Source organism: Apostichopus japonicus, chromosome 20 (genome assembly GCF_037975245.1).
Source record: "Apostichopus japonicus isolate 1M-3 chromosome 20, ASM3797524v1, whole genome shotgun sequence".
NCBI lineage: Eukaryota > Metazoa > Echinodermata > Holothuroidea > Aspidochirotida > Stichopodidae > Apostichopus > Apostichopus japonicus.
The window spans coordinates 3044437-3064523 of NC_092580.1; the positions used below are offsets into that span (position 1 = coordinate 3044437).

General features: G+C 32.3%; 1 protein-coding gene across 1 annotated transcript in view; it reads left to right on the forward strand.

Annotated features, from left to right (window-relative positions):
* The window catches only part of LOC139961290 (uncharacterized), a 33825-nt gene that overhangs the window by 9929 nt on the left and 3809 nt on the right, over positions 1–20087 (forward strand). Inside the window, exons 16-62 of the mRNA XM_071960402.1 lie at positions 170–217; positions 709–765; positions 1258–1311; positions 2266–2319; positions 2640–2696; positions 2934–2987; positions 3345–3398; positions 3862–3915; positions 4016–4057; positions 4307–4357; positions 4519–4572; positions 5056–5121; positions 5562–5609; positions 5940–5999; positions 6415–6468; positions 6869–6922; positions 7466–7519; positions 8379–8432; positions 8567–8620; positions 9081–9134; positions 9504–9557; positions 10214–10276; positions 10942–10995; positions 11249–11302; positions 11395–11448; positions 11838–11915; positions 12358–12405; positions 12829–12870; positions 13424–13477; positions 13773–13826; positions 14173–14217; positions 14506–14559; positions 14775–14828; positions 15386–15439; positions 15899–15952; positions 16125–16178; positions 16274–16327; positions 16486–16563; positions 16698–16745; positions 17196–17240; positions 17973–18014; positions 18230–18283; positions 18594–18647; positions 18864–18917; positions 19521–19574; positions 19680–19733; positions 20000–20053. Of these exons, the coding sequence (XP_071816503.1) occupies positions 170–217; positions 709–765; positions 1258–1311; positions 2266–2319; positions 2640–2696; positions 2934–2987; positions 3345–3398; positions 3862–3915; positions 4016–4057; positions 4307–4357; positions 4519–4572; positions 5056–5121; positions 5562–5609; positions 5940–5999; positions 6415–6468; positions 6869–6922; positions 7466–7519; positions 8379–8432; positions 8567–8620; positions 9081–9134; positions 9504–9557; positions 10214–10276; positions 10942–10995; positions 11249–11302; positions 11395–11448; positions 11838–11915; positions 12358–12405; positions 12829–12870; positions 13424–13477; positions 13773–13826; positions 14173–14217; positions 14506–14559; positions 14775–14828; positions 15386–15439; positions 15899–15952; positions 16125–16178; positions 16274–16327; positions 16486–16563; positions 16698–16745; positions 17196–17240; positions 17973–18014; positions 18230–18283; positions 18594–18647; positions 18864–18917; positions 19521–19574; positions 19680–19733; positions 20000–20053 (2538 nt within the window). The remainder of the gene's footprint in view (positions 1–169; positions 218–708; positions 766–1257; positions 1312–2265; positions 2320–2639; positions 2697–2933; positions 2988–3344; positions 3399–3861; positions 3916–4015; positions 4058–4306; positions 4358–4518; positions 4573–5055; positions 5122–5561; positions 5610–5939; positions 6000–6414; positions 6469–6868; positions 6923–7465; positions 7520–8378; positions 8433–8566; positions 8621–9080; positions 9135–9503; positions 9558–10213; positions 10277–10941; positions 10996–11248; positions 11303–11394; positions 11449–11837; positions 11916–12357; positions 12406–12828; positions 12871–13423; positions 13478–13772; positions 13827–14172; positions 14218–14505; positions 14560–14774; positions 14829–15385; positions 15440–15898; positions 15953–16124; positions 16179–16273; positions 16328–16485; positions 16564–16697; positions 16746–17195; positions 17241–17972; positions 18015–18229; positions 18284–18593; positions 18648–18863; positions 18918–19520; positions 19575–19679; positions 19734–19999; positions 20054–20087) is intronic.

The following is a 20087-nucleotide window of genomic DNA, read 5'->3' on the forward strand; positions in this document are numbered from 1 at the left end:
AATATCATTTTAAGCTTGAATGTAACCTTTGTTTGTTCGAAATATTCAAGATATCGTACGCATGTTTTTTTTTATTAATGTGCAGTAATAAAAGTAAGCTATACATTGTCTTCCTCCTCACTATTGAAGATCAATATTTATATGACCTTCTTTTACATTTTTTCTTCAGATTTTCTTCTTGTCCTTCTTACCTTCCATACAACGACATTTCAATCAGGTATCTAATTTAAGTTTTGTTGCGACTTAATTCAGAAACGATAAACGTCGCACCTTAATATGCATATCAGCATGCAAGGAAGTTGTGGTACTTTTGAACTCTTCGAGTTGTTTCATTAGGATTTCATTTTATTTTACCATCAAATTGATTATACAGTCAGTCTTTGCACTCATTTTTATATAGATTATTTAAATTATTGGTTTTTTACATTTTGTACACACGAAAGACATTTCGAAAATACACTGTCGGGTTATAAAACACTTTTGTGTGCATTAGCGGTTGGGAAATTCCCAAACTGATCTATTTACAGAATTGTTCGTGAATATTATTTCTACACTTAGTAAAATACTATGCAAAACTTGAAAACAAGTAAAACTTCCGTGAGTAGTGTTCTTCAAACAGATTAATATATAGCTTGCAGTATAACACAATGTCACTTCACATGAATTTCGTATTGTTTTGCGTTTATTTTGTTATTATTTCATCCACAGTATGGTGACACAATCGGAATTGCAGAATTGTCCAAGGATATTTTAGCTAAACACATGGTATGAATCTTTGTGTTAACAATGCTTATATGAATCTCAAAGTAAATTGATGTTTTGACATTATTTTCAAGTATGTTCGGAAGTTTGTCAAAATTCAGAAAGGACTAATTTACCGAATATTAATTAATAGCCTTCAGTAGCTGATAAGACTACAATATAACCGGGAACAGGGTCAAGTTTACATTGTCTAACTTCTGTTTAAAAGTGGTATAACACAGCAAAAGTAACTGACTTGTAAATGCAAATCATCGGAATAATCTCGTCAGAGTTTGAAACTGTTAATAAGTACTTCTTAATAATATGATTTTCACTGCTTTTATACTGTATTGTATTTTAATTATGAGTTTGATTCGTTTAGATGAAACATTAATGCAGGATAAAATAAAAAGACACTTTTGTGTTTTATCAATCGAGAAAATTGTTTGGTAGCTCTCTATCAATAGTGCGACAAATCACTACACTTATTTAACTTTATCTTTACAAAAATTTCAGCCTTCAGATAATGAATTTTTGGAAAATACTTTGAAGTCGGAACTCACAAACAAGGTGAGTTCAAAGGGTTAACTTTCATACGTTAACGCTGTTAACCAATATATTATTAGCATGTATACTTCACCACATAATCTTTCCTACCTCTATATGTAAAACAATTTGGTAACACAGAGGCACGATATCGACTCACCATAATAAGGGAGAGTAAAAACAGAAATGGAAAAAAGGGCCATGACCTGTTTCTATACCGTATTATCAGCTTCATTGCGAACTTGGTGAGTGTTGGAGAAATTGCCCCTGTTTATGCTGTCGTAGAAGTCTCTCAGGTAGAATTGTATATTGGCCGTATATTGGCCATTATTTGTGTCCCACAAAAAGACGGTGATCGACACCTTCTTAGAGACGCTGGAAATAAGCTCATTGTTAACGACGGACTTCAAACTTGTCGGATGTATGACAGGTTATGAGTCATGTGATCCAAAGCAATTGGTGAAAAAAATTATATATAATAATAAAAACATGTTTTAGCCAATGCGCATATAAAAATGACAACATATATGAAACTATTAAACCTATTAACAAAATATACCTTTCAGTGTTTATGTATAGTAATAGTTAACTTAAATTCCCAAATGATTTTATGAGTCAAGAACGTGAACGGTTCTAATACCTCTCCTTAACCTAAATATTGTGGTTTTTACTTGTTTTATGGTGTTCATCTCAGATTATATGTTATGTTTGTTTATAATCTGGAAAACCATGGACTTATAAGAGTTTCTGGTATCAAATTTGCCTTTTTTTACCCCTCACTACTCTCAGTATAAATAATCAGCTGTTGTATGATTTTGACAATTGGTCGTACAAAATACCATACACAAATTTACAAATTTCTGAATTGATTTAAAAAAAGAAACTGATCATTTAAAGAAACAAGAAACTTAGTCATTGATTTAAGTGTACTGCCGATGACCCCTTACATATGTTTTATCACTATTTATCTTTAAACAGAAAATACGAGAAACATATTTGAAAGTACTGCTCTTCTGTCTGAACGATGGAAAAGTAAGTATAATTGTCGCGATTATATACTTACAAGACAAGTCAGTCTTTCACGTTAGTTATATGTAAACCGTTAATATACCATTATTTATTTTGTATACTAACGCTTACAAAATATTTCCTCAACGTAAGCTTGAGTTTCAAAATTATTTGTTATTCTGTAAAGTGATAACGTTCTTACCCGTGCATAGTATTCCCTTTGTCTACATATGTCCTTCACAGTTTCAAAATATGCTTTGTACATGTGTCATCGTAGTGTCCTTATGGCAAAAATCTTGAAATCACGTTTCTACAAGCGCCACTCAAAATTTACTCTTTGACAGGTTGAATTGGAAGTTTACACCAACATATGCATGGAACTGATTGGGGGGGACGAAGAGGTGAGAACAGCAGTTATTATCGTTTTTGTTTTTATATTACTTGATTTAATCCTTGATAACTTTAATAGAATTGATGATTCATGATGCCGTCCAAGGTGCTCAATTAAATGATTTGTTATCATAATTGTTTTACCGTGTGAACATTGCCTATATTTATACAAAGGGATTTAAAAATCAAAGCAGAAATAAATGACAAACCTGATATTCTGTAATTTTGGTTTTTATTTATTATCGTAGGTAGAGAAAGTTACATATCGCGACGTTTTACTTCAATGTTCAGGCGAAAAATGGGTGAGTTTATCAAAAGGAGTTTTCAACTATAGAAGTGTACATATATCACATATTGTGAATGTTTTTATTCATGGCATTATCATGCAGTTGGCTTAGAAAATAGTATGAACGGACTAGGCAAGATAATAAAACAAATCAATAAATTGGCTTCAATATTTATTTGTATTTATCAGCATGCTTCACGTATTTAAATGTTTTAATTACTGCAAAACGAATCAGTCACCCATTACATTGTTAATTTGAACAATTCATCAATAGCCTTAATAGTTTCTGATTTTGTTTTTGTTATTTTCTATTAGGTTTGATATGCCCATTTTTCTTCTTTCATACCATAATTTTTCCATTCTTTATTGGCAGCTTCAGCCCGAAACCTTGCTCAAATGTTTGCAACATGATTTACAGGAAGACATAGTAAGTCCTACGAGCGTACTACATATTCAATATCACAATATGTCGTTGATGGCCATCGTATTGAAAGTACCATTGTTTGTCGGTTCAAGTTACAAGTGTGAATTTTTCCAATGTATTTTTGCATTGCTTCGTCTCGTTCTCATTGCCTCATCAAAGGCCAGGTCCGTTAACTGAGCACTACTCCTACGTAAATGGTCACTTACTAGAATCCCCTTTTTCGTTTCTCACGTCGTCAAGTGAAGTTAAATAACTGGAACGAACGGATTATACATTAAAGTATAAATACAGAGTACAATTAAATTAAATGATGTTAATTCCGTGATACGAATGCACGAGAACACTACATATATTCGTAAATAATTTATTGTATTAACCTACATGTGACATGTCACGTAATTTATAGAGAAATAATAATATAATTTCTACATTTATGAAAGCTCTTGTCCACATTTTTTGTTTTCAGATTGATGCAGACATGTTCACACAGATCGTGACGAAGCTGTATTACGTCGGAAGGGTAATTACTAAATACACGTTTCTTTATTCTGAATTATCAGATCAACGAGAACTAGGAGTTCTTTTATAGCAAATATTTTATTTCTATTTTCGTTTCACAGATTAAAAATGATGAATACGTAACAGAACTTTCAAAGCCCAAGGTAAGACAATAACATTATGAAACAAACTGGATAGAATACAAAGTATAATTTTAACAAATAAGTAAAAAATAATTAAATTAATTTAACAACTGTATTTCTGTCACCGCTTTGAGCAGTTTATTAATTGGGTACTGAAGACTATCATAGAAAACTAGCTGTTCGTAAGTGTGTTTCATTCCCCTACGTGATTGTGTACCACGAATCTTGTGTCTGTGTACCGTTTAGTGAATACTTAAATTCTCCTTTCAGATACCTTTTGAGCATGTTTCTCGTCATCTGAAATCCTCTACTATCGAACACGTAAGTAAAGCTTTCGCTTGCCGTTTGGGTTTAACGTTTTAAGGTAATGGTAACAGATTTTTTTTTAAATAATATGACATGAATAAACAGTTGCATTATATTAGTTCGTATCCAAATTTTGGGATGCAAACAATTGTTTTCGTATCAATTTCCTACTTTAGAAGTCATGTGAGAAACTTGCAAGGGCGGTTGTGCAGTTCTTTGCAAACGAAGAGGTAAGTTCATGAACACATCAAGGTATCTTCACGTATCAGGTGCTGTGTGTTATTAAATCAAATATTTGACTACAATATAATATAGCGATAGTTAGTAGAGGCAATACGGTCTGAGGCAGATTCGAGGGAATCGGCTGTTAATCAACTTGTGGCAGCTTCCAAACCTATTTCTGTATTCAATAAACGAAATTTGAAGCAAGTGATATATATGTTTGAAGATGTGTTGTTAGAGAATTGAACATCATTACGAATACTGTACAAAATTGTCTTGCCAGAAGATATTTTTCTAATTTTTTATCAATGAAAGGGTCTAATTTTTGAATGTTAAATAGTTTTTAATAGGCATGTCTCAACAAAAGAGCAACAATACTGACTTTATTTAGGTTTCGTTTATATGAGTCGCGTTATCTTCGTGTCGTATATTCATCCTATATGCCAGACTCTCTTAGAAACCTTTTCTAAAATGTTGTTGTTAAATTTCAGATTAAAGAAGATGCTGTGCTTCTTTTCATAAAATATTCCGATGTTTCCAAACCTTCTACCGATGAGGTAAAGTAAATAGTATATAATTAATTTTAGTTTACGATTATTGAAAAATTTTCACTTATTGTCTAACTAAGTAGACTAGAATATGAAGTGATTGGCCATGTAAAGAGTATACCATGGAAAGCTTTCCTGTCATAAATAATCTATAACAATAAGCTTATATTGTTCTTTTACTGGAAAATACGTTTTCCTTACCACCAAGAAAAGGGACAAAACATTAATAGTATTAAAAAGCTTTATGTTTCACACTTATTTTACTGATGGAAAACGATAACTTTCGAATGTTTCATTGGGATTATGGTAATGGTTAGTGTGAAAGTTGTCTTTAATGTAACCATCATTTTGTCTAATTTTACTTAAACCTTACTAGTTTGTTTACTTTTCATAATCTCTCTTTTGCAGTAGACTACGTTGTAAAAGTGAAACTTCATTTGTCTTTTCAGATACCCTACCTACATTTCTTGCATTCTATCCGTGATATGTTGGTAGAAGTAAGTTTTTGTTTTGTTTTTAATGTTTCTTGCAGTAAGTCGTAACATACAAAAGACGGTGTATGGATCAATAAAGTTACAAGCCCACATTATTATTTAATGACACATTGATGACACAAATAACAACATGTGGTTTAAAAGTGTGTTGACGTTTGATTGGGGAAATAAAGAATTTTCTCGGTGATTTAAGCATATATGGTGTCCTTTATGCAATTAACTATAGCTTTACCTTTGTTTTCAAGTGAATTCGTAACGCATTACATACTCATCCAGATGTTTTAAATTCAACCACTATAAAATGCAGTATTTGTTTGCTTTTTTTACTGGCAGAAACAAAATCGGGAAGAGCACGTCTGTAATCTTTTCCATCGTATATTTGATGAAGCATTGGTGAGAAATTTAGCATTATGTAAGATCGAACACTTTTCCTCATGGTTCCCCTTAATCAGGACAGAAACCTTCCTTAAGCTATATTCTGCCTAGAGAGTTAGCTTAGACCAAGTCACGTTATTTTATGATCTTAGCGCCAGCTGTAATTTTTTATGGTTGCAACGTAACACTTCTTAGATGAGCTATTTTCGATAGAGCCTATCTCTCCTGTTGCGCTTCTGGTACAACAAATATATTAAATTTATTTGTAGATATTTCATTCTTCTCACATGCAATAGTCAAAACGCAGAAAAATCAATGACAAAGCTCCACAGGCACAGATAGTGATTCCTTAAGTTAAATATTACAAGCACAGCTGCAAGTAGGAACATTCAGGTAACATGTCCTTGACGTTACTTTCTTCCTTGACAAACAGAAACACGAAAAAGACGTCGATAAAAACGAGATGTGCACAACACATGTATACGCGGTAAGATATGTCAGTTTGGATTATTATTACATTTTTGAGGTTCTATGTATATACACTTATGCAAATGATATGAAATTAGAGATATAAACTTTATAAAGTATGGCATGTGACTGGTATAGTGACATCAATTATCCATTGACATAAACAAAATGTAATGTTTCATCCCAGAAAACAACCATCCCTACTTCATGATGAGAAAGATTTATATTTCGTCCATCGCAGCCGAAATATTTCGTGCGACTTTTCAAAAACAAAGACGGGTTATAGGCACTGTGGTTCAAAATTTGTAAAAATTAACACATTATTAATACAGAGTATTATTCCTATATCACATGGTTTTCTTATTCGTGTTTTTCAGTCTCATCGTGAAAGAATTAAATTCAAATTCTTTTCTTTGTAGGACATTGAAGAAAAATTTCAGCAGATTGTTCTCCTCAACTTTGCTAAACACACCGTAAGATTACCATTGTTTCTTTTAGCGTTGAACCGCTACTTTTATAGTAATTGTGAAGTTTAAGGATGTTGAAATAGTACCTTAAGCTGAATTTGTGAGTACATTTTTGGCTTTAACATTTCATGTTTGATTAGCACTAAATGATATATTCTTTAACGTATCTCCCATTGTTATGGTAATCACTCGTAATCCTTTTATATCAACCATGGCGATATTTATATTTGATCAATCACAAGACAAAGTGATGTAGTTTTATTCTTCATCAGAATTTTCGGTAGGTTGGTTGAATAAAAAATATGTAAACTTCCTCATTATCAACAACTTTGAGAAATTAAACCTATAAAACTGACCTTCAAAATAAACTCCTTATAGTAATCGGGCAAAATCGGCTGTAAATTGATTCGGTTGATTTTAGTGTCATATAAATTATAACCAAGACAGGACGAAGGAAGCAAACTCATAATTCTACTTAAATATGAGATTTATGAAAACTTCAAATAGTATTTATCATTAGATAAAATACCTTTTGCTTTGTATTTCCAGATAAACATTAAGGAATATCTGGAAATTATGAAACGCTGCTTCAAGAATGCAAGGGTAAGAAACAGCAAGAGACGTAAGTTATTTACATTTGGCATTTTGTCAGGATTAAGAGGAAACAAACAAATTGAAATGTCATTTACTGACGATTCTCATGTCCTTAATCTCCAAAATTGTCAATATAAATGTTAAGCAAATATGTTATTGTTTCCATGTAAGCCAACAGATCGATGCACTTCATACAAAAATCTGAACAGGGTAGAATACCCATAAATTGTTTGATAATTGGAGTCGTAGAGAGGGCTGGGGAAGAAATGAATTTCTCATTTGCAGGATTAGTTTTGTTGGATTAGTTCACTGTAGCCATGAACTTTTATATTTATTGATGCGTGACGTTAATAACATTTTGCTAAACAAAATCCTCAATGTCAAGAATGTATTCGTCAATAAACCTTGCATAAAGTTCTGTAGGTTTAGTTCTGCAGTTGAAAGAGAGATGTGTCGTGAGTAGACTAAATTGATAGATATTCATCTCGATAACGTAAAAAATAACGATTCTTGTTTTGCTGTATTTAAGCCCACAATATGGCGTAGGTGGAAAACGATATTTTATTGATGTTTATTTTTTCCAGTGCAGTGAAAAGAAAAAGATAATGACAACATCGAAGTAGTCCCTCTTACAATTTTTTTACAACATACGGTTTTGAAGTTTATATTCGAATGCTAACGTCTACAAATGCAGATAAGATATACTTTACATATATTGAAACTGTGTTTTTTACTAGAATATCTATAGATATTTGAAATTCAACATTACAACGGATTTATAACCACAAAAATTACAAAACATTGAGCTGCTTACCATTTGATTTCAAGTGAAAAATCCAGTAACTTTAAATTTGCAAACTTTCCCCAGAATCAGTCACCTGATTTTTCAACAGTTCTGGCGGATTGTTCGTTGAAAACATGGGTAAGGATAAAACATTTTATTACTAATGCCGTTTATTAGCAAACGTGTTCCAAGTCAGGTTTTACAATTTAATGTGTAATGTTATCATAAATAGTGCTACTTGCAACGACTAAAAGCAACTTTCTTATTTACAGATAAACGCGGAATCTCTGCTACAGGTTCTACGCGGCAGTTTTGAGAGCAAGTTGGTAGGTACCAAATTTTCCGTAAGGAATCTCATCTCTTATTCTACTATCTTGTTTCCAATCATTACTATAATCATTTATATATATGGGCAGAGTACTATCCTAATGTTAATATAATAGTTGCGTGATATCTGTTGCGAAATGTCATGTCAAATTAAAATAATTTTTACAATTTTACATACGGTACCTTGTCTCGAAATGAACCTAAATTAAAGACATAAGATGCTTCGTTTAATATTTAGTTATTACAATAAGGCAATTCACAGTGAATCAGAAACTTATAACCTACAATGACGGTATATGATACTCTGATCATTTCTAAAACCTAATAATATCAATAAAATAACTCAATATTGATGACATCATCAATCTTATTGCACATTATCTAACTAATAACGCGTTCCTATGGTTTCGGAAATGTGCATAACTTTCATATTATATAATTATTATTGCTTTTTTTTAGCTCGGTAATGAACCTCTCTTCAAAATTGTGGTAAAGGCCTTCACTAAAGGACGGGTAAGTACTTCAACAACATATGTGACACATGAATATGACATCTAGATATGAATATTGAAAAGTCGAATACCTTCTGCGGAGAAGTGTATTCTCTGCTCTGAGTATCGATTTTGAATATCAACTTTTTAACTGTGTATTACACTCTTACCAAGTTAAGTGAGTTATACCTAAGAAAAAGCTTGGCCTATAGGTTTGTCGCAATGTCATCTATAGATAAAGGAATAACGATTCCTCAATTTCGCACAAATGGGGTAAGCTGATAATTGCTATAATAAATTCCTTCAAATGATTTTCGATTGTAAAGACAGCGTATTTTGTGTTTCTAGGATTTGAGACTTCAATACAGTAGTGATTTGTTTGTTCAATTAGGTACAGGCAGCAGATCTAGTGGCAACAGTACGAAACGTCATAAATAACAACAGCGTAAGCTAAACAATTACATTTTCACAATTCTTACCAAGATGTTCTTTGATTGTCAAAAATAGAAACTTCCTTCAGGTGGATATCTTTGGTTTATACGTAATACAATCATCCGTAAGAATTTTCTAAATAAAGGCAGCCATCACTTAAGACCTTACTGCATCGAGTAATATCAAATTGTTGTCAATACTGAAGGGTGATATCGAGTAAACCTTACTGTTATCGTTAACAACATGGACATGTAACAGTTAATCCGAGCAATACATTTGTGTCTACTCTAACATTAGTGTATTTTCTTATGTTCTCAAAGAGTCATTATAACGGCCTTGAAGTAAGCTTAAAGCTGATATTTGTTCTGAACTTTATGAAGCTGTCGTTCCGTTTTGATAATTGAAACATATAACATTATACCTCATGACATGCGCATTGAATGAATTGAATGTTGAAAATTGTGAAATGTTCAATCTGCATTGTTGCTGTGCTTCTTTTTTCATTCGGTAAACAATTCTCGATCTGGAGGTTATTGTTGTTAGTTTCAATTTCGATCGGAACGATACTCGTTAAGATTGTGTAAGGGCCATATATTATTGATTTGATATAAGACAACATGTACGATTTAAGGCCTTAATTGATAGAAATCCTTCATTTTTATTGCAAAGAACACCGATGGGGCTGCAACAATGTTCATAGATTTTGTTACAGAAGTATACCTTGATCATGAGGTAAGTTTTTGAAGAGGAAGCTTAATCTACTGTAGAATTATGAACTAACTGTTGAATAATCGATCACGGAGGTATATCTTTGAAGCATGTTAGGAAATTAAAATCCAAAGAAAGTAACAATATGGCAGTACATCAAACAAGTGTAGATGTTTTATTTAATTGTTTACTGTCTGGCGATTGGTGTTAATATATTTGCGTTATTTAATTGCATAAATAAAGTTCTTGCGATTATGTCCATGTCCCCAGATTAAACAAAGTACAAAGATAATTAGTTTTATCTTCTATGGGGCAATAGCCAACTCGTTTTATACGAAAACTCCTGGACCAGTTAATCCGCGCGCGTTGTACACAGAACATTAGAGGCACAGTGCGTTCGCAAGAGCTCGCTCGACGCTTAACCTTGCTAATTAGTACATGTGCGTTATTCTGCCAGTACAATAGTTCCCATTCAAGCTACAACCATCGCGACGGTTCGACCGTGTTTGTAGAATCCGTTTGTATATGTTCTGCAAAAGACGTTAAATCAAATTGTAAGCATTCATTATAGTCGATACCTTACAATTGACGAAGCACAAACCGTTTTCATAAACGCAACAATTTTAAGGAAACTATCTAAACCATAGTTTTCACCTGAACTAACAATTAACATTTATGTTTTCATATAGTTATCAGAAACGCAGTTAGTTGAGATCACAAAAGACTTTGTCATCGACAAGACGGTAAGAATAGAATGTACAATCTTCTATGCTTAGACTATGGGCTTTGTTGAAGACTTTCTTCTTCTTTTCTTTGAATTCATGAAGTTAAGATATCTATGTGAAGAATAATGTAGATCACGAAATATTTCTCATTTACGTAATATCTCTAAAAAGGTATAATGACGTGTATTTAACAGAAAGCACGTAATGAAGGCAGTACATAACTCATATTCTTTCCCTTTGATATTTGTTTTATTTTCCCTTGTATGTGCAGGTACCTGTCCAGCAAGTTTTCAAAAGTATAACGAAATCATCAAATCCAAAGAAGGTAGGTCTTTTTTACAGGAAACATAGTCAATAACATTAATGTTACTCTGATCAAACATTAAAAAGTTTATTTCAATTTTATGTTATTAACAGGTTCCAGTCGAAACAGTTGTATCAGCAATTGTTCATTACTGCAAGACATTGGAAGTAAGTTGTTATTTCAAGTACATTTCTAATAAATAAGGATTACATGTGTGCCGTACGTCCTATTCATTGAAAATATGTTTGTGTAAATTTAAGTGGCAACACCCTTATGAATTTCTTGAAGGCAAATGATGCTAATCCTAAGAAACGAAACTGAAAACAAACATCAACAAAACTGGGTTTTGTGAATTAGTCTTGGCACAAAGCTGTAAAATGACCGTACGTTTACATAGGGCGGAGTCATATTTTTTGGTATTCTTTTCATAAGCACAATTTATTTATAAAGAAAGCACGTGGAAAATTAAGCAAGAGAATGTCGATCGAAAACTTCAGGATATTAGTTTCATTTATATCCGTAATTATATTGATTTGAACTATATTTTCTTTTGTAGGTGTCGCTTGATGATGTGAAGAGTGTCATTGGCTACGGTGACTCGAACAGTGAAGGATTTGAAGAGTCATCTTGCAATGTAATTTCATTCGTTTTTGTTTTTGCTGTGTTATTATTTTATTAATAGTTATTTGAAGTTCATTAAAGTTCACTTGATATACAAAGTTCGTCTTAGGTTTATATCGGATATATTTATGTATCCATTACAAATGATAATGTTCGTTGACGTATTAAATTTAGTACTGTAGTTATTATGATTGAAAGTGCTGAATGAGCTATTTCTCTTTCTTAATTTTTATCGATAACTGGTAATACGATTCCGGGTTGTTACTTACTAGGACTAACTAGCGATCAGAGTCGTTCTATTCAAATATAACCCAGGAAAAACAGAGACGATATTTCAGGAGAAATATGGCTCTACTTACATAGAATCCATATATTAATGCTTAGATTTCCGTTCTACATCATGTTGTTCATTTACCTGTTTGTTTTCAACTGATTTATCTTTTCCTGGCGTTTAGATTTCGTATTTGTACTTCTTACACTCCATTCACCAAAACAACGATGAGGTGAGTTTGAAACATTTATATATTTGTAAATCAATATTGAACACCCTTAACATCGCCCTCAACAGTGTGCAATAAAATATACACAACTCGTAACATCATCGTCTAATTACTTTCAAACACGTGGACACAACGCTGTAATAACTAGGATTATCACACTATGTAACAAACCGTAAATATGCTGCAACAAAGAATCCATACTTCTCTGGCGAACCAGACTGTATACATAATGCACGTATTATTCTGATCCCATCATAGAACTTGTAGACCTAATTCTCAGTAAAATAAGAGATGCTCCAAACAACTTGTATGTCCACAAATTCATAACAATTGTATACATATAACAAGTAAATTCATGGTCAATTCCTTAAGAAAACATCAAAAACAAACAATGATAATCCATCTTTCGTATCATTTTATCATTAGACCATACAGGAATTGTTTCATGGCGTTATGATAGAGGCACTGGTAAGTACGTAACAATCTTTGTTTATATGCAACCGTTCCCATACTCCTGGATATATAGATACACAGCATATGCATGTGGCATTCGTAGGTAATAAAGTACCATGGTGTGTATGGCCACCCGATACACACAGAGAACACAGTTACTACTGTAAATCATAAAGTTTTGTACCAAATCCAGTTCTATCCAGTTGTTGGGATTTGTTGGGATTACACATATCCTCAGTTCTTACTGTAAACATAGTAGCACATGCTACCGATTTATCAGATTTGTCAGCACAATCCAGTTTTTACTGTGATACAAAGTTGTAAGATATACAGTAGTTACCGTAATCTCTGTGTGAACCGGTGAGTATGGCAAAACCCACACAAATGTTTTCTGAGAATGGACCGTCGTTTGAACACAATTGGACTTTATGTTAACATTGTTTTTATTATTCCGTAGGTTGATGGTTGTTACGTTTGATAAAAGAAGCAGTTCTATAATACTTTTAGGCCTACTCTGAAGTCATTCATTACCAATATTTGTTTTCATATTAAATCAATTTCATTTCAGAAGAAAGAGTTCGTCTTCAACAGCGAAACTGAAAATAAATTTCATAGAGAAAAGGTAGGGGGCTGGTATCATATCCTATGAAAGATTACTCAATATTGCCCATGTCGTAGACAGCCTATCAATGTGTAATATAGACATTAGTAATAGCATGCTCGTATAGTAATTTCTTATCTCCCTCCAAAAATGCTTTCATATTTGTTATGATTCCTTAACATACCGTTTACCGAGTAATAAAAGTCGATTACTAATGAATCAGGCTGCTTAAAAGAAAGTAATGTTTCCTATAACTCTCACAGAATAATGTTCAAGTACTTTTAGTGAAGTGTTATTTTTCCGACTTTTTTTTAAGGATCAAATGAAGATATTTGTACGCTTCCTTTTATTTCTTCGGGCAAAGGATACGGTATGTATAGTTCTTTCCTACACGAAAGCATATTAACATGTTTTTCCCAATATAAGAATCAAAAGTAACGCCCGCGCTGATTTCGTTAACATTTTGTTCGTTGATGCATAACTTTCGTTTGACTAATATTTATATATTTGCTATATATTGATTAAAAGCCGGTACCACTTTGGAAGCTCAGTCATAATTTTGTTTAAATACAATATTAAATATTTTGTTTAGTCATTCGCCTCCTACTTTTTTTGTAGTAAAACTGTTAACTTCTTCTGTGTTGTATTCTTGGCCTAATGTATTAATATTTTGCTTACTTTATTAAATTGATTAAACTATTTATATTTATTGACAGATCAATGCTGATAAACACAAAGCATTGTTGTTGCGACGTTCACTGGTAAGTAATATGAACTCTTCCTGTGATTTCAAGACTATTCTGCAACATACCTATCCATTTTCAAAATTACATCAAGGACACACATACGTCATCAATGTCGACCGCAATTGAATCCAGTTGTATCGTGAATACGCACTTTGCTAGGTATATTTCATATTTGTCCGCAAAAACATATTCATATGCAAATTATCACATTTCATTTATTTACAAAAGGAGGAGTATAAATGTGTAAATGTCTTACACGTTTGATATCACCATTTCTATAACTATACGTTCATTGATCTACAGATAGATTTGAGTGTGTACAATGACATTTTAATGACCGATGCATTCAAAACCTGGGTAAGTTTTTTTGTTCATGTTCCTAATTTTTAACTCATGTATCGAGCACTTTCACGCATTCATTCTCTTGTCGATGAATGGCAAATATTACACGATTGCTATGGTACACTTGAATATGAATAATAATGACTTATCAAATACATGCTTTTCACATCCGTAACAAAAACATTCAAGTCGTTTCCTGCTTATATAGACTCTTTCTTCTTACTTGCCAGTTAGAGCAACATAAACTGATTGACATCTTACAGCAAGATTATCATGACGGCTTGGTAAGTTATAGAAGAGAATAACGAGAAACATTGTTATACTTTATTTAACACGTCCACAAAATGGGAATTATATCTCAAGTTTGCCAATGTCATAAAAACACGCATGTTACACTCTAAGACAGTTTTTTTACTTTTGCTGATACGTAGGTCAAAATATAACGTGTATTACTCAAAATGAAGGGACATTTGATTATATTACATGTCCTAGGTTTGGTTATCAAATGAACATAATGTACTTAATCTTCAATAACTATGCAGTACTCGATAGTTAGTCCCATGATAAGCACTTAAAGCGAATTTTAAGAACCTTTGTTAACTGATCGGTCCTTTTCGTTGGTTCGTATTGAAAATGGTAAACCTTGTAAATTGTTATGTAATTTAATGAGATGTGTTACAGGAGGGTATGGGATATTAACAAGATTCAACTTAAAATTAACATAAAATTTAGTATTAAGTTATGCTGTCTAATATCAGTGCGATTGAAGCTTGGTAAATACTTCTTAAAAACATTTTTCTTAAATACATTCATATGCGCTGAGTTACTTACTTTCGAACAGATTGTCGATGGAACTGTCATAGGAATTGCCGTGCAATTATATGTACAAAAGAAGGTAAGAAAGCTTGAAATGCACAGATTGATTGTACAATACTATTGTCACCAAACCATACATGGGGTACATGACTTTCAACTTGTGGAAGCTTGGAAATCACTTACTATACATATACGTTTGGCATATTTTGCACTCAATTTTCAAGCATTGTAACTTGGTTTGCCATTGAAATAAACTCAAACACTTTTTTAAATAGTATTGTTTTGTTTGGGAAATTGAAGTCACAACTGTCGACTCAAATTAAGAGACAGGATGTTTCTTTCCAAAACCAATATTATCACTTAGCTTAGATACTTGCATGTCACATGTACGTGCCAATCCGTTACAGTTCACAATCAAAGTTAAAGAGTTGTTATTAAACTTTTAAGGCTTTGCAATAATTAATTTCAAATCATTTCATTTGCGATATGAAGTATTTTGAACATGCATTCACTTGACTGAAGTACCTTTCTTGCGTAGATAGATGGTATAGAGCTGACAGAACTAACGAAACAGATTTTGAAGGAAGATAAGGTGAGTAAAGTAAACAATAACTTCCGTTACCTCAGTAAACATCAGCAAATTTACATACCTAACAGAATTCTTAAAGTAATCGAGTTTTATGTAATTTATTAATTCAGTCAGCATTTAAATTAACTATTTATTTGTAAGCCATTGTCACTGTATCATATTTAATTTCTTACAGGAGAAGTTTGCAAACATATATGAGGAACTGATTATTTCATCAGAAGATTCTGAGGTATGTATTAACTCATGTTTCGTTGTAAAAGTTTCTTTTCCAATCGTTCTCATAAAATTCTACAACTTTCAACTTTCTTTAATATCAACTTACAGGAAGGAATGGAAATAACAATTAACGCTATATTGCAGTACTACAGTGACAATTTGGTGAGTAATAACAAGCTGTCAGTTAAGTTGTTATACCTATTGGTTTCCATGGACCTAATATATGAACTTGGCAATACGAATACTGTTCAACCATTACTGTACAGCTGTGTCTAAACTTCAATTTATGTATGTATTTTCCTTTAACTTTATTCTCATAGATATCACATGATGACGTCTTGAAGAAAATAGACTTCACAGGACAACACACCAAGGAAAAAAGACTTGTGTCAAAGAAGGTAACAAGTCCACATTGTGTTAACTGAATGTACTATAGTCTCCGATTTCCAAATACTTTTTGGCATCACAGTATGCATAAAATCATGATGCAGACAGCCATTGGTTACAACGGATTCTCTTTCTCTTCCTCTAGTTTCCTTTTGTGTGTTTTTTAAAGATGAATCTCGATCGGTTGGAAGATGTGAGACTTTTATGATTTTTATGTAATACTTTGAATTATAGCATGATCACACAATCACATTATATATTTTGCTAAGTCTACAGATCCATTATTCGTTGCAGACAAAATTTATTTGACAAAAAAAATCAATCGTTTATATTCATGTGATTGTGGATGTTTGGCGTTTAGAATTTCAGCCAAGCTACACATATGACTACTACAAGACTGCAATTGAATCCAGACTACAAAACGTCTAGAAATTATAACTTCTGCAATAACGTATACCAGTGTTATAATTACATTAAACGTTGTACAATGTAGGACACAGCGAAGTTGGACTTTGAAGTTAACATAACTAAAGCAATTTCTATGTTATGGCTCAATTGGTTTACAGTGTCTTCATTAAAAATGAATAAGTTAAATTTGTATTGGTTGCTTCACTTCTCATTGATTTTCCCCCTTTTCTCGCAGAAAAATCTTACAAAATTGTATGATATCGTTGTAGAGAAGTCACTGGTAGGGTACTCGTCTCTTGATTACTGTAATAAATTATGTTTTTGCCACAATTATTTACTTTTACTCAATATGAAATGAACTTTTTGGGCAGCTTGTACAGCGATGTTCCTCTCAACAGGTGATCGATACAACGAGTTCCACTTGTTCAACATACCTATGAAAGGAAACAGATATTTTGGGCATTTTAGGCTTCAAATTATATGTTTTTATATTTTCTAGATTAATTAGACTGTCAGAAGGAGATGTAGTTGAATAACTGATTACTACAAAGAAATGCATTGTTACGTCCCAAAGTTGCCGATAAAGACCTATGTCTTAAAAACGTAATGTCGATAAATACTTAATGTCCATACGACATTATATCATATGAATGAACATATGGTGATTACATCGAATTATTAACTATTCATACAGTGTACTGACTATTACTATTTACTTAAATGTGGACCTTGTTTCTATAAAACTTGTGTTTGAAATAAATATGTCATTGAAGTAGGTTAATTATCAGAGAATTGATCGAGTTGCATTTTGGAGAAAATTATCATATCGTGACATACCACTGTACCCAAAGGCTCAACCCCATTTCCAATAAAAAAAAAGGATATGTGGTTTTTGTAGTGCTTGTTTATACTTGCTGTCACGCAACAATATGTACTCCTACAACCTGGTTTCAGGGAAACAACCATTTATGTGTCATGTGTTCTTCTTACTGTTTTTTTTTTAATAATGAAGGCTAATGGAAAACAGACTGAAGACGCTGTTACAAGCGAAGAGGTAATTTCATAGCATATACATTACTATTATAGAAACTTTCAAATGACTATAATTTATGTCACAAAGGTTACTGATACCTCGTTTAGTGCATTACTTAACATAACTATAGATGAAATGACGATACGTTGATGTTGATAGGTTTTGTTTTTCTTTATTGATCACTTTTGTAATACATTAAACACAATAAATTATTTTAAATTTTCTTCTTATCTTAGAATCGAACAGATATCTTTCTACGGGTTTTGCTTGTTAGTGTTACATCTGACAGAGTAAGTTCAAAGATTTAAAGTATGAAGTTTTGCATTAGTGAATTAATATTTATCATCACCATTACTGGACTTCAAATGCATCAAACCACTAATTAAATCTTTTGATAAGCGGTTTTCAATGATAATTTTGTTCACGAAGAAGAATTGACGAGCAAGGGTAACGTTCTTTATAACAAGAAGAACTGCTAAACGTAAAATAACAGCGATAATTGCCAAAAGGTATTACCATTTCTTAGAAAACCTGTTTGTGGCCGTATACATGAAAACCACGCTCTCTTGCTTGATCTGACAACATTTTCTTTCCCTGCAGATATCTGTTAACGACTTAATAAATATTGCCAAGCAGTTAGTGAATGAGCAAAAGGTAACATATGTGTTATTATATAGTACATAGGTGTTGGCTTGAATGTTAAGTACGTGTTTTTGTTAATATGTATTTGTCCCATTCCTTTCTATCTATGAAGAAAATTTTGTAATAAATAATAAACATAGACGTTGTAGCGCCTGGCCTGACAAACCTAAGAAATAAATTATCTACCAATACATGCGGTTCAAGACCTGTTTTACCATTTGTCAACAGATAGAAGAACATGCTTTCTTCGCAGTTGTTTCACGAAACACCAATGAAAATTGGGTAAGGGAGATGTGGTATTCGTCCGTGGTAGTTATTCTATGGATATGTATTCTATGACAAGACAGTATACATATGTGATTTTAATCTGTAGTCATGTTTATTAATTATTTACCTATTTGGAGGCGCAGATATTTATCTTTCTTCAAATAAATTAATATATGGTGAAGTAGTGCTTAATTTTTGTTATTTCATCTTGCAAAAAAAGTGCAAAGAATACATTAAAAGAATACAATGTTGACTGCAACCCACACTTTAGATTGCACTGCTGCTGTAGTGTCGTTATTATGCCGAAGAATAAAACCACAAAAGGAAAATAATTATGCAAATTGTACTGTCATATTCCCCAGCTCAAACTAAACTTTCTTGTTGTAGAATTAATAACCTAATTTAGATGAATTTATAAGCACAAACAAACTTTGTTAACAACCTCAGAGTCTCGAGTCCAAGAAAAAAACAATAAGACTTTATCTTTAACAAGATGTTTTAGTTCAGTTCGAAACGTTAAGCAACACTGCATGTTGGATAAAGCACAACCATATGAGCCATTCAGAGTATTAAATGTATAAATACCATTTAGCATATAAAAGTTTTTATTTCTTTCAGCTATCGATAGATGTCCTCAAGAACGTTTTGAAGGAAAGCTTGGAGCAAACTTTGGTAGGTCTTGTCTCAGTTTATATATTCGTGCGACAATGCTTGGTAATTTTCAAGCAATGTTTTCTACCCAGTGGTACTACAATTCTTATATTTTTCTTGTTCCAGATAACTGCTAAACAGTTTGTAGAACTAATGACCAACGTTTATCTTCATAAACGAGTAAGAATATCTTGCAAATTTGCAATTATTTTGACATTTCTTTGATTTGATGTATGGAATCATATGCTGTCATTTCATCTGTAATTGAGTTACATTATCAGTCTTAGTGTTAGTCATGTCATTGGTGTGAGTCACTGTTAATATGTTTGTTGTGAACACGATACTATTGCCTTATGAAACATATTTTCAGGGGGTGGGGTGATAGTAAACACAGTACAATTAATTACTATCTAAACGTGTTACACCAGCCTGATCTTTATCAACAGATTGAAGATAAAGATTACGTTCAGACTATCGTATTTCTTGTTGATAAGAAACAGGTAAGTAGTTGGATGCGAATGAATAACTGTCCCT